At 45.5% G+C, this 16168-nt stretch overlaps 1 protein-coding gene across 1 annotated transcript in view; it reads right to left on the reverse strand.

The window, feature by feature from the left end:
• The window catches only part of ABTB2 (ankyrin repeat and BTB domain containing 2), a 185530-nt gene extending 173570 nt beyond the window's left edge, over positions 1 to 11960 (reverse strand). Inside the window, exon 1 of the mRNA XM_089684620.1 lies at positions 10720 to 11960. Within this exon, the coding sequence (XP_089540746.1) occupies positions 10720 to 11581 (862 nt within the window). The 5' untranslated portion in view covers positions 11582 to 11960. The remainder of the gene's footprint in view (positions 1 to 10719) is intronic.
• Positions 11961 to 16168: the final 4208 nt, after the last annotated feature.

Here is a 16168-nt window from a genome sequence, read left to right on the forward strand (position 1 = left end):
AATTACTACTGGGGGATGAATTACTATATGGGGGATGAATTACTATGGGGGATGAATTACTATGGGGGATGAATTACTATATGGGGGATGAATTACTATGCTTACTATGGGGGAATATTACTATACTTACTATGGATGACACATACACATCACTCATCTACTCTTGGTCCGGCCCCCGGGTCCAATATATGAACCCATTGCGGCCCTCAAGTCAAAAGGTTTGCCCACCCCTGCTCTAGGCTCATCTTCCACCGGGTTCTCAACTTCTGCTCAACAAGTCAACGTCACAGCTTCAGTTGCCAAGACACAATTTGAAATGTGATTGCAGGATGGTCATTGGACTTGGTTCCCATAATGCAATATGGGCACCTTTGCCACATATATTGGGCTCGACACAGGTTTGGGCCTGCAGGTCAACAAGGTTGTGGGGAAGCAAATGAAAGGCAAATTTATGTTGGGGGAGTCAAGCAAACCTGTTGCTTTGCCCTGAGTGGACAAAGCACAAGGTTGCCTAAAGAAAACCCATTGCCATTAGTATATATAAACCATTAGGCCTACAATAGTGCGAGAGGAGGGGCTCTGGCAAGGCAACCGGTGTAGTCACCATATGTCACATCCACAATGCACTGCCCAGCTTGTTAAATGACTCTTCTGCCACCTTTTCTCCTCATCAGCTCTCAATTTGCATACATTAATATTCAAACTTCCCAGCCAGTGTCTGGAAACACAGATAGTGACACAGGAGGGGGGGGGGAGAAGCAGGTTTTTATACAATTAGCCCGTTCACCCTATAATAATCCTCATTTATTTACAGTAGAAAGCGACAGACGTACATTCTCATTTTAATAAGTTGTCTGCCTGCGGCCATTGGTGATTTATAATAGGAAACACTTATGGCGATAAGATACGCACAGGAGTTAGACAAGCGGAACGCGTCAACTCCCACTGCGCCGCTCAATGATGTGGTCCTGCCAGTTTTGGACAAATCCCAGGTGCCAGGTGTTTAACGTGCAGAAGAGCAATATATGCAGGACTTCTTTTTGAAGATAATGTCTGTTCAAGATGGTGTAATTCCTAAAAGAACCCATAGATACCCAAAATGAGCATTAGTTAATGTACAAATGTAAAAAAAAAAGACCAGATTTATAAAGCGGTTTATTTATTTTACTCATTTATATTGTACTGAACTTTTGTCAACTTTTAGAGAACAGAAAACTATTTCTGTCAGTAACTATCCCTTAAAAACAGACAATTTTAGACTTTCCAACTTTTGGAGATGGAAGGCGGAACACATAACACAAAGTATAGGACAGAAGAAAAAAGCAACCGAATGCATGTGCTCCTGCGCTGGACAGTGGACTTCACAATGTCAATATGTCCATATGAGTAAGAAAGGAATGAAAGCCTTGCTACCCTTAACGGACCAGGGAAATCCAAGGGGAACTGTATATAGGAAACAAAAAGGGGGCGCACAGGCCTAGTGCATTACCTTTAAAAATGAGATTTTTTTATAAATAGTAAAATACTCACAAGAGAAATAAAATCAAATGGAAAGCATGTCACAATGTAATGATCCACCTGGCGGTACCTCTGGCAACTCACTGGACAGGATTTCCCAGAGTGCAGAGTCTAAGTCCTGGTCTGCTTGTTCACCAGAGCCCCTGATGGTGGGGATGGACTTGGAGCAGACCAGGACCAGGTCGCAGCCTCTGAGTACACCCACCCGTGGTAGAGGGATCCGCTGGAGATATCTACAAGATGAGAGCCTGATGTGAAGAGGCGGAAGGGCCGAGCAGGATGGATGGATTCGTGGTCAGACAGGCCAGGTCGGTTACCGTGAGAGCAGCGCGGTACAAGGCGACAGGCAGAGGATGGTCGGGTCACACTCAGGGTCAGTACCAGAAGATCATATCCAATAGAGGGCATCCAAGAGAGAGGTCAGGCAAGCCAGGGGTCATAGCAGGAGAATACAGCACAGTCAGGGGCAATCCGGGTCAGCAACGAACAAATACAACGAATACAGGAGCAGGGAACACAGGATAGACCAAACGGCAACCAGTGTCAGTGCCGGGCGGATTTAAATACCGCGCCCCGCGCTGTCATTGGTGCCAGGCGCGGCACACCCGCGGCCCCTAGTGCGCATGCGCCAGTTCGTCTCTGCCGCGGTCGGCTAGGACCTAGCACCCGCAGCCCAGCTCGAGCCGGCAAACTGCGCATGCGCCGGACCGAACGCCGCAGCGGACCCTGACACACAAAGGATGAAATGTGGTCCAAAACCCCCTGAAAGTGGTCTGGTGGGGGACTGTAGACCGCTAGACAGCTGGTGGCTGACGCGTTTCGAGGTTGTCCTCTTCCTCAGAGCCAGACGAATATCCTTGTGTTTCCCAATGCACCCATAGTTCATGGGTAACTGCTCATGGAGTTGAGGGGTAGAGGAAAAAACTGCAATACATTTCTTATTCCTTCAGTACTTTTCTTACTCCTTCTGGGTCATCTTTCCTCTCCAGGGTTCAGAGTTGGGGGCAGGTCCTTGCCATCCTCACTGTTGGTCCTGCAGTTGGACATCAGAGATTAACTGCCAGCTGAAGCACTGAAAAAAAGAAGCTTCAGTGGACTGGTAGCACAGCTTGGTGGAAGACTGAACGAGTGAGGAATATGTATTACACCTTATACCTCTACTCTGAGATTTAATGAGCATTTAACCCTTGCACTGCCAGGGGCCCCACTGCAGGGCTATTTTTACAAAAATCCTGGAGTTCACCTTTAAGACACATAAAAGATTGGCTAAATGGCACATTTTTTGACCACAAATTTTCCAAAGTATTAAATGAAATAGTTTAGAGCACGCGTCTCCAAACTTTCTAAACAAAAAAACAGTTTATTGTCCTTCAGACTTTAGGGGGGAGGCAGTGGGAGTAGAAACTGTCTTGGCCTCAGTGGGAGGAATAGCGTCCTATCTATGGTATTGGGGGGAGGGATAGCGCCCCATCATTGGTATTAGGAGGAGGAATAGTGCCCTATTGGTGCCAGGGGCAGGAGGAGTGCCACATCTGTGGTATTAGGGGGAGGAATAGCGTTTCATCATAGTGTCAGTGGGATGATTACTGCCCCATCTTCGGTATCAGTGTGCAGAAAGAGTGCCCCATCATTGATATTAGTGGGAAGAATAGTGTCTCATCATGGTGTCAGTGGGAGGAATAGTGCCCCATCATTAGTGTGAGTGGGAGGACTACTGCCCTATCTTTTGGTATTAGGATGAGGAATAATGCCTCATTGTTGGTGTCAGTGGGAGGAAAAGTCCCCATCCCTGATATTAGTGGAACAGAATAGGGCGTCTTTGGTGTCAGTGGAAGGAGTTGTGCCCCATCATTAGTGTCAGTGAGAGGAATAATGTCTCATCATTGGTGTCAGTGAAAGGAATAGTGCCCCATCTTTGGTATTAGGGGGATGATTACTGCCCTAGTTTTTGGTGAAAGTGGGAGGAATACTGCCCCAACTTTGGCATTAGGAGGAATAGTGCACCATTGTTGGTGTTAGTGGAAGGAATGGTGTCTCATATCAGTGGGAGAAATAGTGCCCCATCTTTGGTATTAGGTGGAGGGATAGTGCCCCAGTTTTTGGTGCAAGTGGGAGGCATAGTGTCCCATCTTTGGTATTGGATGGAGGGATAGTGCCCCAGTTTTTGGTGCAAGTGGGAGGCATAGTGTCCCATCTTTGGTATTGGGTGGAGAGATAGTGCCCCAGTTTTTGGTGAAAGTGGGAGGAATACTGCCCCAACTTTGGCATTAGGAGGAATAGTGCACCACTGTTGGTGTTAGTGGAAGGAATGGTGTCTCATATCAGTGGGAGAAATAGTGCCCCAAGGGCTGAAAAAAGGCAAGGAAAGGGCCGCAGCTTGGAGACCATTGGTTTAGAGGATGGGTGAAAGGTTTAGTGTAGTATAACACTTCTGATAGTAAAAAACGTAGGATCAAAAAGGTGGGACAACGTAGGAGGAACTAGAAACAAAAGGGCATGGTTCCAAAAAAAGAACCATGTGCTAACCAACTCACCCACCAGTATCTGTTTTCAACTGTGCAAAGACACCTGTACAAAACATACATGGGGAGAACACACTCCATGCAAACTGCACCCTCAATGTGAATCAAATCAAGAACCTCAATGTTGCAAAGCAAGGAAACTAAATATGCCAAAAAAGCTCTTTGTACAAAAGAAATAAATACTTCTCCTGCTGCCTGGAAAGCCAAATACTGCTCTGCTGAAGTCTACATTGCTTTCTTTCTCCATATAGTGTGTTGGAAAATATTTGATTTCAGAAAATGTAAGCACAGACTCTCCCCCCATAATTCCCATGCTCATTCCCGGATCAGTTGCATCTGTGCCACAACAAGGCTGCGTAGGGGTCAGCTTTGGAGCAAAAATGAGCAGAAAGTAGCTGTACCATTTCTGATGGTGAAACATGTAAAATCCTGCACAGTTCTTAATAGGTAGAAGGCTAGTTTAATCCAGGATCTGTTGATTTGTTGGCGACAGAGATGTGATTATCGTCACATACAGCTGTGCAAAAAAAGAACTTAGAAAATGCAATGCAAGTCAATACATCTGTTTATCTTCAGGGGTTGCTCAACCCCAAACTTACATTTTAGTTTTTGATAAATGCCAAAGAGATACCCAATAACCTGCTAGCTTCTTTTGTCTGAAGATTCCAAGGTCTTGTTTAAACTTGTAGTTAGGGGTGGTAAAAAAAACAGCTGAACCGTGTTTTTACCCTCCACTTCCCCTTCCAAGCTGCAAATGCAGAAGACGGGGCGGTAGACAAATTGGGCAACCTGAACTCACAACTCATTGTACTTGGACACCTCGGTGTGACAGATGGATCTTATTTTTCCCCTGTGGTGTCTGGAGGTACCTTGTACATTTGAGTTCTTTCCTACAATAGTCAACCTATGCTTGATTGTCGATCTTAAAGTACAGCTAAAGTCATGCTGTAAAAACTGCAAAGAGCTAAAGATTTTTAGTTTATTGAGATATGAAAACTTTTCCCCCCAAATACAACCAGTTTTTTCCCCACATGCAGGGTGTAGCGTATCTCGTGGTTCATTCTTGGCATGCTGAGAATAGAGCTGGTGCCAGGGATGTATCTGCTGTGCACTGCATTGACGTGGTCAATAGCCATCCAATGGCCAAATAGGAGTCCTTGGAATGCCAGCAGATGTTGCAGAGTATTATTATTATTATTATACAGGATTTATATAGCGCCAAAAAGTTTGCTCAGCACTGTACATTACAATGGGTGACAATACAGTAACAATACAATACACGAGGGGTTCGAGGGCCCTGCTCCTTGGAGCTTACAATCTAGGAGGGAGGGGATAGTGGTACAGGAGGAAATGGCTGTGGGGGATGGAGTGGTAGGAGAAGTAGAGGAGATCGGCTGTTAGGTGAGGGCGGGGTAGGCTTCCCTGAAGAGATGGGTTTTCAGGGTGCGCCTTAAGGTGAGGAGGGTAGGTGACAGTCTGATGGATTGGGGTAGTGAGTTCCAGTGGATGGGGGACGACCTGGAGAAGTCCTGGAGTCGGGCATGGGAGGAGGAGACCAGGGAACTGGAGAGTAGGAGGTCTTCTGAGGAGCGAAGAGTACGGGTTGGGTGGTATTTGGGTATCAGGTCGGTGAGGTAGTTTGGGGCAGTATTACGAATAGCTTTGTATGTCTGTGTTAGTAGTTTGAATTTAATGTGTTGGGCAATCGGAAGCCAATGGAGGGAATGACAGAGGGGGGTGGCAGAAGAGGAGCGGTTGGTAAGGTGGATGAGTCTGGACGCTGAGTTCAGGATAGACTGAAGGGGGGATAGCCTGTGGTGAGGTAAGCCGGTGAGGAGGGAGTTGCAGTAGTGGAGTCGTGTGATAATAAGGGAGTGAATGAGTTGTTTAGTAGTGTCTGGGGTTAGGAACGGACGTATTTTGGGAGATGTTGCGGAGGTGGAGCCTGCATGAATTTGCCAGCGATTGGACAGAGTAGGATAGATCAGCAGCAGGATCCTGGATCTGTCACTGCTGCAGAGGGGCACACTAATAAACCAGCTGAAATTCAATTAGTGGCTGACCCTGTCAGCACCAATCTTCCCGACTTTCTTTGAATGAAATAACAGCATAGATGGCAAATTGTGGTCAGAACACCACCTGCGTGCAATCAGATGCAGGCACTGTTCAGGTATTCTGACAGCTGCTAACACTGGTAGTCAGAATACAATGGCCCACGGCGGAAGAGTCGGCCATCTTTCATTCAACCTATGGCCAGCTTAAGGGGTAAGTGTGCCATGATGTACAAGTATGGTATATATTATGGTGAGAGTTCACACACCCCCTATGTGGAGTTTAGGAGATGGTGAGACTTCTTAGTAATGTCACCCACACGTGGGCAAACTTGTGAATGCTGTCATCAAGGCCCAGGCACCAGAGCCCCCAAGGGGTACAATATTTCGGCAGGTGATGAAACTCGATAGGAGGTACTTTCCGAAAGCTAAAGTCAAACTTTTGGCTGGACCAACCCTTTTAAAGCTTTCTGGTTTTGAAAAGTAAAACTATGTTCACATCTGAGCTTAGAAACGCATTGCGCTTTGTGCTGCATATTTTAGTGCACTTTTGTTGTTTTTTTTTTGCATGACAGTCTATTGACTTGACTAGGCTGCCTGTTGAGTGACAAGAACACAAAGAAGTTCAAGTACCATTTTTTGGCATTAAGCCGAGAGCGTTTGGTGTTCCGTGTTATGCCACGACAAAAACGTTAAAAAAAAATTGCACCACGTTTGGGGTTCCATTAGGATACAATGATGGCACAGCAAGCGCGTCTTTCACGTGATTCTGCCTGTATTTTCGGAATGCCCAAATATGAACACTGCCTTAGGCCCTATTCACACTTCATATATCTGAAATTGCAGGCAGATGCATGATGGCAATTCCAGACCATGCTAAAATTGCAGCAAAACGCACTTGGGTGCCATTAATTCTTAATTGCACCCTAAACATGGTTAGCAGACTCACGTTTTGTTGCATCTTTTGCTGTGCAACAAACGCGCTAAAAATGCACCTGAAATGCACCAAAAAATGCGCAATGCTCCACACTTGAAAAGACGCAGGAGCTTCTTTGGCGTGTATGTTGCAGCCCAATAAAGTGAATGGAAAGCCCTATGCACAACCCACAGAAACACGCCAAAAAATTTTCAAAGTGTGAATGGGGTCCTGTTGTGGATGATACATGCTGTACGCCAGGGGTGGGCAACCTTACCCTAGGTTCATACCTAAGTGTTTTCTGCAGTTTTTTGCAGAAACGCAGTACAGTCCATTTAACATGAATTCCTATGGGACATGTTCACACCTCTGCGTTTCACCCGGTGCGTTTCTTGGAAAGGGTCAGGGACTTTTTTTTAACTCAATAAGTTGCGTTTTTGTTTCTATAGACTTCAGTGGAAACACTGCAGAAAAGCATGTATTGTGTTTTTGCTTCATTTTTTATGCATTTTAGATCTGCCTAGCAACAAGAAAAAAAAAAGAGAAAAAAAAAGTGCAAAATGCGTCAAAAACGCAATGCAAAAACATCTCAAACGCAACCTGCATAGGTGTGAACCTAACCTTAAAGAGGTAGAGATCTACCTGAACAACATGAGAGAAGTCAAAGGTCACCGGGCACAGTGTTGCCTCCTCACACCTGATTTAAACCTCCACGGTATTCATGGGTTTAAAATCAGGTGATGAGAAGGAAACGTATTGCCATCTCACCACCTGTCAACACTTGGATCGCTTTTCAGAGCGGCAGCAGCGCCTGCTGCACTTGTGAATGAGCCCATGGCATCCGTACGGCTTGTTCACATGTAAATGTTGAGTGGTGGTAAAACACTGCGGTTAAGTCGCGGATTTACTGCTCCCAATCCCTACCCCCTTTAGCAGATGAGGCAGCAGCCAAAGGTGTACACATGGAGCTGCAGTACCTAAACCCCCTGTTGCTTTTGGTGGGTAATACTGCCTGCCAAACGTGACCCATTCAAGTAAATAGGACCAAGCGCCCCACAATTGTATGCTTCTGCAGGGTGCAAGGGGTTAAAACAGGTGGTAAGAAAGCAACACAACACAGCCTGCTTTAACTCCTTGTTTGCTGTACTGCACAAGGTTGCAGAGTGGCCTCAGTTACTTGAATGGGTTATGCTTGGCAGGCGCTACGCCCACCAACCTACTGCGCCTGCAACAGGTATACATCCATGCCACTGCAGCTAAATTGGGTTTCATTAGGACGGGGGTGGCAAAAATATGTCTCAACTATGGGGTTTTACCACCCCCCAAAACTGCAAATGTAAATTAACTCTTACTGTTCTGAGCCCCTTACAAGTCTGCTTTCACACGGATGTGCTGCGATTTACCTGCACCATGGGTGCAGCGCAGTGCACCTGTGACTTTCCTGGGTTAGCTGTGCTTTGCCATAGACTCCTGGAGTTTTGGTGTGCTTTCAGAAAGTGCGCCAAATCCACAGAATATATTAGAAGTCTGTGGCGGCACAGTGGCTTAGTGGTTAGCACGTCTGCCTTGCAGTAAATGGGTCATGGGTTCGATTCCTGACCATGGCACCTCCTGCATGGAGTTTGCATGTTCTCCCTGTGCTTGCGTGGGTTTTCTCTGGGTGCTCCGGTTACCTCCCACACTCCAAAAAAAAGCTGCTAGATTAATTGGCTCCTGTCTAAATTGGCCCTAATATGTGTATGTATGAATGTGAGTTAGGGACCTTAGATTGTACACCCCTTGAGGGTTAGGGACTGATGTGAATGTACAATATATATGTGTAAAGCACTGCGTAAATTGACAGCACTGTATAACTACCAGAAATAAATAAATATGGCTAAGCGCAGGAAAGCTGCAGGTACACTGCATTGCACCCGTGGAGTGGGTAAACCGCAGCAGATTAGTGTGAAAGCAGCCCTATCCTATTATGACCAGTGTATTGCTTCACACTGACCTGAATGTCTCTTCTTTCCTGCTGCTGGCACCACTCTGGAGATCACTAGCCGGGATAAGAGGTGGAGTGCAGTTGGTGTTACTCCACATGGGACAGGAGCCGGCACTACAGAGGAGGAATCGGCTTATGCGGCTCTTGCTCCCTACTACAGCTCCAATTCTCTGGGATGGTGGATCAGCAAGCCCAGATCACGACCTACCAGTCAACTGGCCGCGATCTACTGGCTGCTGACCCTCGCTGTACAAGAACCACACTAGTATATGAATGACAGTCTATGTACTCACACCCCACTGATATCCAAACAGTTCTCTGCAGCAGACACAGCTAGTGACACTGACTGACCATGTGTGGAACACACATGGTCACTGACATGAAAACAGAAGATTTTTTACTCCATGCAACGTCTGCAACACTCAAGTATAGTGCTAATGGGATTTTTTCAGCAAGCAGAGAGCAAAGCAGTGTGCAGAATGTAGCAGCCATGCAGGCTGCTCTCTAATATGAGTATAGTAAATATATTATTATTATTATACAGTATTTATATAGCGCCAAAGGGTATGCTCAGCGCTGTACAGTAAATATAGATCTGATTGGCGTTAGTACAAACTGGTGCATAATCAATAACACTCTGTGAGGTCTCGTTCACATGGGTGTACTGAAGTGTGCACCCGTATGAAGGACCATGCTTGCCCACAGCTGTTCTGTGCATCCCGTGCCGGCAGTCCCATTCATGTAAATTGGGACACAGTCACTGCTCCCAGTTTGACATTTGTGCAGGGATGTGTCCCTGAACACACAGAGTCTGCATTCAGGACCCATATGGATGTCAAGCTGTATCCATGCAGCCCCTGTCCCAACTGACATGAACGGGACTGTCCTGCACACAAATGCATGGAACATCTGTGTATACGGGCAAACATGGTCCTCATGCAGGTGTGTGTTTAAGTACGCTCGTGTGAACATAGCAGCATTTTTTTTGATGGGGAGTGGGTATCCAAATTTCAAAGGTACTCCCGCTTCCGGTTGGATCGCCTCAGTGATTCCACCAGTCTCCCCCCCACCCCCTGCCTGCAACCTTCTGGGACACATTAAAGGTCCCAGAAGGTTGCAGGTCCTTTCACAAGGCATGCACAGTGGGGAGCCAGCAGTGCAGCCACAAGTAGTCACATCCAGCTTCCCACAGTTAAGATGCTGGGGACCCGAAGATCGATGAAGAACCGGCTCGGGCGAGGACAGCGCTTGATTCCTGAACAGGTGAGCGTCTGTTTATTCATTTAAGTCAGCCATTAAAAGTCACAGTATTTGTAGCTGCTGAGTTTTAATTTTTGAAAACAAGGCTGAAGAACCTCTTTAATTGAAATAAAAGTTTAGCGAATGCATGAAAATACTGAGCGGCTTTATATATATACACAAAGTAGCATTTACATAGTTGGCAAACATCTTGAAAAACAATTACAGACACTCCTGCTGAACCTGTATAGGAGCTGGTTGTGACTGAATTGCATCCCGATATCATTATCCTGATAACCAATTAAAACACATTAACACTTTAAAAGCCAGGATAATGTTAGTATATGTCCACAGTAGGGAGCAGAACAAAGGGAATGTATGATAAATGGTTTTGATTTGGAAACATACAGGCAATACCTGCAACTAAGTGCCAAATAGACCATGCTGACCACCATTCAACATTGACAGAAAATGTAGTCGGTCTCTTACCATTGGCATTCTTCCCACAAATTAAGTGCTCATAGGGTTGTAGAACCCCCCACAGCTCTGCATCATTGTTGATTGCCATTTCCAGGGCATCCAGAGAGATCTCTGCTCCATCAGTACCTTGGCTGGCCACTACACGGTTCCTGATCTCCTCCAAAAGGTTCTCCATGCAGGACGTTAAGCAGATGGCAGCATATTCATGGATCCTCACAGATATCCTGGTGTCCACCATCCACCTGAAGAACCTGCCCACAGACAATGACAGGCCACATCTTGCGGACTTGCCCTGTCTCAGGCCATCCCCAGCACTCATGCTGTAGAGAGACATTGCCCGAACTGTGGCAAAGGTGCAACTCTGGGAGAGCGCCCAACTCAGGATGAGCTTCATGGCGCTCTGGATCTCGTAGCGGGTGCACTTGGCATGAAGGATACTCAGCCGCTGAGCTTCTCTAGAAATCCTGATCAGAGGTCTCCTCAGTAAGATGGACATCCTCCTGACAGCATCCTGGGAGAAGTCCCACCTGACTCCACTGTCACCTTTCCCAGTCCTCAGCAGCTTGCCAATGTCTTCATCTGTCCAGGGGAACTCTTCCAGCTCTGGAAGCCGGTGGCACCTGGAGAAAAGGTCCACCAAGTCTGGGTCCTCTGTCAGTGCAGAGTTCATGGTGTCCCAGCTGCTATTCCTGCTATTCATGGAGCCAGAGTAGTACCACCAGGTACCACGATGCTGGGAAGATGCCAGTGGCTGCGAGTTAGACTTGGAGGATGAGAGGCTGAGGGACCTGCAAGAGTCCTCTGCTCCATAGCCGGAGTCCAGGGTCAGGTCTTCCAGGGTCTTCAGGGTAGAGCTGTACACTCCAGCCATAGCTGCCGGTAAAAACGCCAAACTTGAAACTACTAGTGGAAACCCTGAGGTTCAATTTAGGCTTCCTAGGCTGTAATGCATTGCACTGAAGGCATTGATCTTTTAAATGTTTTGCAGAAATCTAAGAGACGTTCAAAACATTCCATACTTAAGATATTTTAAGATCCAGCTACTCCAACGAGAAACGCTGCCAGACTCCAGTCGGCTGCAAAAATCAAGCATGCAATTTCCACAAGAAACTGAATATTGAAGATTTAGGGTCAACGCCTTTGTTCCTCCTTGATGTGAAGAAAAATCCAAATCCTATGAAGAAAGGTAAAGAAATGCCACAGAGCAGAACTGCTCCCCCTTCCAATGTCTGCAAACTTATTTCAAAGTAGTTGCTTGACACACACAGAACAGCGAGTATGGTAATACTGCCAGGGGTGGCAGCCAATCCGGAGCTCAGGGGGGCGGGGCGGTGCTGAAATTAAATCCGAGCAGCTGAAAGGGGTCTTTTTCAGCGCTCGGGCTGGTGAGATACCTTTGTCTGCAACCATGCAATATGCTGCTTCGCTCTCAAGAAGTGTTAGAGAAGCATTAGTTTGCCGATCGGTTATAATTGCGTCTTTTCAGGTGGCCGGATGACATGCAGAATGTTCCATTTTCTCTTTTAGTTCTCTTCATGCATCATTGCCTAGAACACGTAAATAGCTATGCTAACAATGAAAGGGTTTGATCGGGGGAACTGATCCAAAAACTATGAAAGACGCTCTTTCAAAGACCTACAAAATGACCAAGTTAAACCTGTTTTTGCTTAATGATTAGCTTCTACGTTTATCTGGTAAACCATTCAGTACTAAGCATTACTTCTAGAATGTTACTATCAAAATAGTACAGACGTTACACTTTATTTTTTTTTTTACTTCACTTTGTGTTTTTAGCAGAAAATAAAACAGCGCGCATTATTAAACATTCCAAAAATGGACTTTTCAAAAACCCATTGCAAGTAATTGGTTGTTTTCTGGTGCCAACATGGCAGCATACTAGCACACTACAAATATCCGGGGATTTTATCTAATTATATATTCTTTTGGCTGCTTTTCTCATTTCATTTTTGTAAAAAAAAAAACAAAAAAAAAAAAACAACTCTTGGGGTACTCCTGGCGGCGTATTTTTGATACCATACATGTCAGCTTTTCTCACTTTTATGTCCTTTGCTAACTGTATGTGTGTTTATCTGAAGCGGTCCTTGGACATACTGACACTAGACAAGCTGTGTACCTTACATTCTGCCGGTAATCACCTGGTGCAGCAGCTGAGGATGCATATACAGTATCTTCCAGAAGTGAGTACACCCCAGGGGCGGACTGACAACTCATGGGGCCCCTGTGTCCTTGCCCAAACTCAAAAAAGCCTAGAAATAGAAATAAAAATGGCAGGTCCTCTTTAGGGAGAGATCTGTGGGTCCAAACCCTAATCTCTCCTTTACCTTTAAAAGCGAAAGATCAAAAAAAAAATGTATCTTTTGCTTTAAAAAAAAAATAAAAAATGGTATCTTTTGCGCTAAAAAAAAAAAATGTGTTTATAATCAGACCGGAAGTGAAGCCATGACATCTCTCTGGTCCTCCAAGGTCATAGAGGTGATCAGGGACAATTGAGTCTCTCAGTGACCAGCCAACCACACCGTCGGATCAGGGGCGGACTGACAACTCATGGGGCTCCCGGGCAATAGGGGATCATGGGGCCCCTGTGTCCTTGCCCAAACTCAAAAAAGCCTATGAAAAAGGTACCAGGGGCATCTCATGGGGCCCCCTACTGACCCCGGGCCCTCCCCGAGTTTCCAAATGGTCAGTCCGCCCCTGCTCTTACTCTAACGTTTTTGGCGGTACCGCACATGTGTGCTGCGAAATCCGTTCACATATGCGTGCACGACTTCCGTATGTGTTTACTTCTGCACACAAGCACGGGATGGTGACGCTTTATAATTTTGGGGGGGTTTTCTTCTTATTTATTTATTTTTTTTTACACTGTCCTTTTTATTATTATTATTAGTATTATTATTTATTTATTTTTTATATCCCTTGTAATAGAAATAAAAATGACAGGTCCTCTTTAGGGAGAGATCTGTGGGTCCAAACCCTAATCTCTCCTTTACCTTTAAAGGCAAAAGATCAAAAAAAAATAAAATTTTTGCTTTAAAAAAAACAAAACAAATTGTATCTTTTGCGCTAAAAAAAAAAATATTGTTTACAATCAGACCGGAAGTGAAGGCATGACATCTCTCTGGTCCTCCAAGGTCATAGAGGTGATCAGAGACAATTGAGTCTCTCAGTGACCAGCCAACCACACCGTCGGATCAGGGGCGGACTGACAACTCATGGGGCCCCCGGGCAATAGGGGATCATGGGGCCCCTGTGTGCTTGCCCAAACTCAAAAAAGCCAATGAAAAAGGTACCAGGGGCATCTCATGGGGCCCCCTACTGACCCCGAGCCCTCGGGCAGTGCCCGAGTTTCCAAATGGTCAGTCCGCCCCTGGTACACCCCTCACATTTTTGTAAATATTTTATTCTATCTTTTCATGTGACAACACTGAAGAAATGACACTTTGCTACAATGTAAAGTAGTGAGTGCACAGATTGTCTAACAGTGTAAATTTGCTGTCATTTCTTCAGTGTTGTCACATGAAAAGATAGAATAAAATATTTACAAAAATGTGAGCGGTGTACTCACTTCTGTAAGATACTGTATGTATAAATTCTCTCCGGCCACATGGTATCCCCACCTCCATGACTAAGCCCCATGGGCAGGGTAAAGAGTGTCAGGGGAATGGCTTGGATGAAGACAGGCTGAGGATGATCTCACTACACTGACTATCGAGCTGTGTTGGTGTGTGGTGTTTGGAACGTCTTTCTCCTGCATTTAATGCATTGAGCCGGGGTGGGCTCGAGCCAGGGTGGGCTCTGCCCAGCCAGCACCATTAGTTTGAGTCACTGTACTGGGATACAGGGGCCTGGAGTGGCACCCCTAAGAAAGTTTGTATGTGAGACCACATGTATGCCGCCATGGATTGGTGCCAGGAAAGGAAAATTACGATAAGTATTTAATACAATTGTCTGTTTTACTGGCGCTAACATGGCAGCATAGATGTGGTAGTAAGCTGCTAAAGATTGGCACCAGGAAACGAAAATGTTGGTAAGTATTTAACCTCCCTGGCGGTATTCCCGAGTGTAGCTCGGGGTAAAATGTCAGTGCCAAAAGCGGTAACCCCGAGCTACACTCGGGCTTACCATGCGGCGTTGCATAGGGATTCCCTGCAGAGCTTACCTTGTCCTTCGCTCCCGCGATGTGTCCCCTGCAGCGTCCCCGGCCATCTCCTCCGGTCGATGCCGGCATCCGGCTTCTGTGTTCCGATCCCTGTGATGCCGCGACGTACGGGCGCCACCGGCGGCGGGAAATTTGAAAATTTTAAAAAATTTCATTTTTTTCCAAACAAATTTTACATAGCAAAACATTGCTGTTTCAACCCATTTCACATACATTTTGTCGCTAGTGCTCTGCCTGCATTTTGTCTGTTCTTTCTGCCTGGAAACTGAGAAACGTCCATGGCGTCCAAAAAGTGTCCCTTTAGGTCAAAAGCGGTTTTAGACCGGCTAGAGAACAGCGATAGTAAATCAGAACCACTTGCAGAATTGAGTGATAATGATTCGTGGGGGAAATTCCTCATCAGACACTGAAAACGATTTTGCGACTTTGCTCAGCAATGTGCGAACTTGGCGCTATATTTCAAATTTCAGTGTTTTTGGTTTGATTATATTATTGAATTAAATTTAATATTATTATATTAATATTTTTTATGATTATTTATTAAATTATAATTTATGATTTCGTGTTTCAAATTTTATCATCCCCGGGATGTTTACTAGACTCTTGTTCGGACAGATTTCAGTGAGTTATTCCTAAAAATTACAGCCTACAATAAAAAAAACTACATATTTCCATGCAAAATAATGTACCGCTTTCAGCACCAAAAATCTGAAATAATTAGACCGCTAGAGAGGTTAATACAATTTTCTGCTTTTTTGGTTACTCTATCACATGACTCTTGCACGCGTAAGACCCATTACCATGCTTTGGATGGGGAAGCCATTTTGATTTCTACACAGAGAATGCTTGCAACTATAAGAGCTTGTTCCAATCAACTTGCCCGAAGTAGTCCCAACACAAGAAAAAAGGCTGTTTGCCTTATGTCCTATGGGCAGAGACCAGTATTGGTGTGTGCTGAAAAAAAAAGGGCATCTAATTAACCTACCATCATGTCTTTGGAGTGTGGGAGGAAACCGGAGTACCTGAAGGAAACCCATGCAGGCACAGGGAACATGCAAACTCCAGGCAGGTGGTGCTCTGGATGGGAATCGAACTAATGACCCGAGTACTGCAAGGTGGAAGTGCTAACCATTTAGCCACTGTGCTGCCATGACAATAGTTGCTTATTCTGGAATTCAGCTTTTACCTGTATTGAAACCTTACAATATACTTTACGTGTCTGTTATATAGTGTCCATGCATACAGTGTGGATTGTCTTTTTCTCCTGAATAAAGAATTGTA

Source organism: Staurois parvus, unplaced genomic scaffold, assembly GCF_062004578.1.
Source record: "Staurois parvus isolate SC_StPar_1 unplaced genomic scaffold, SC_StPar_1.0 ptg000350l, whole genome shotgun sequence".
Lineage (NCBI taxonomy): Eukaryota > Metazoa > Chordata > Amphibia > Anura > Ranidae > Staurois > Staurois parvus.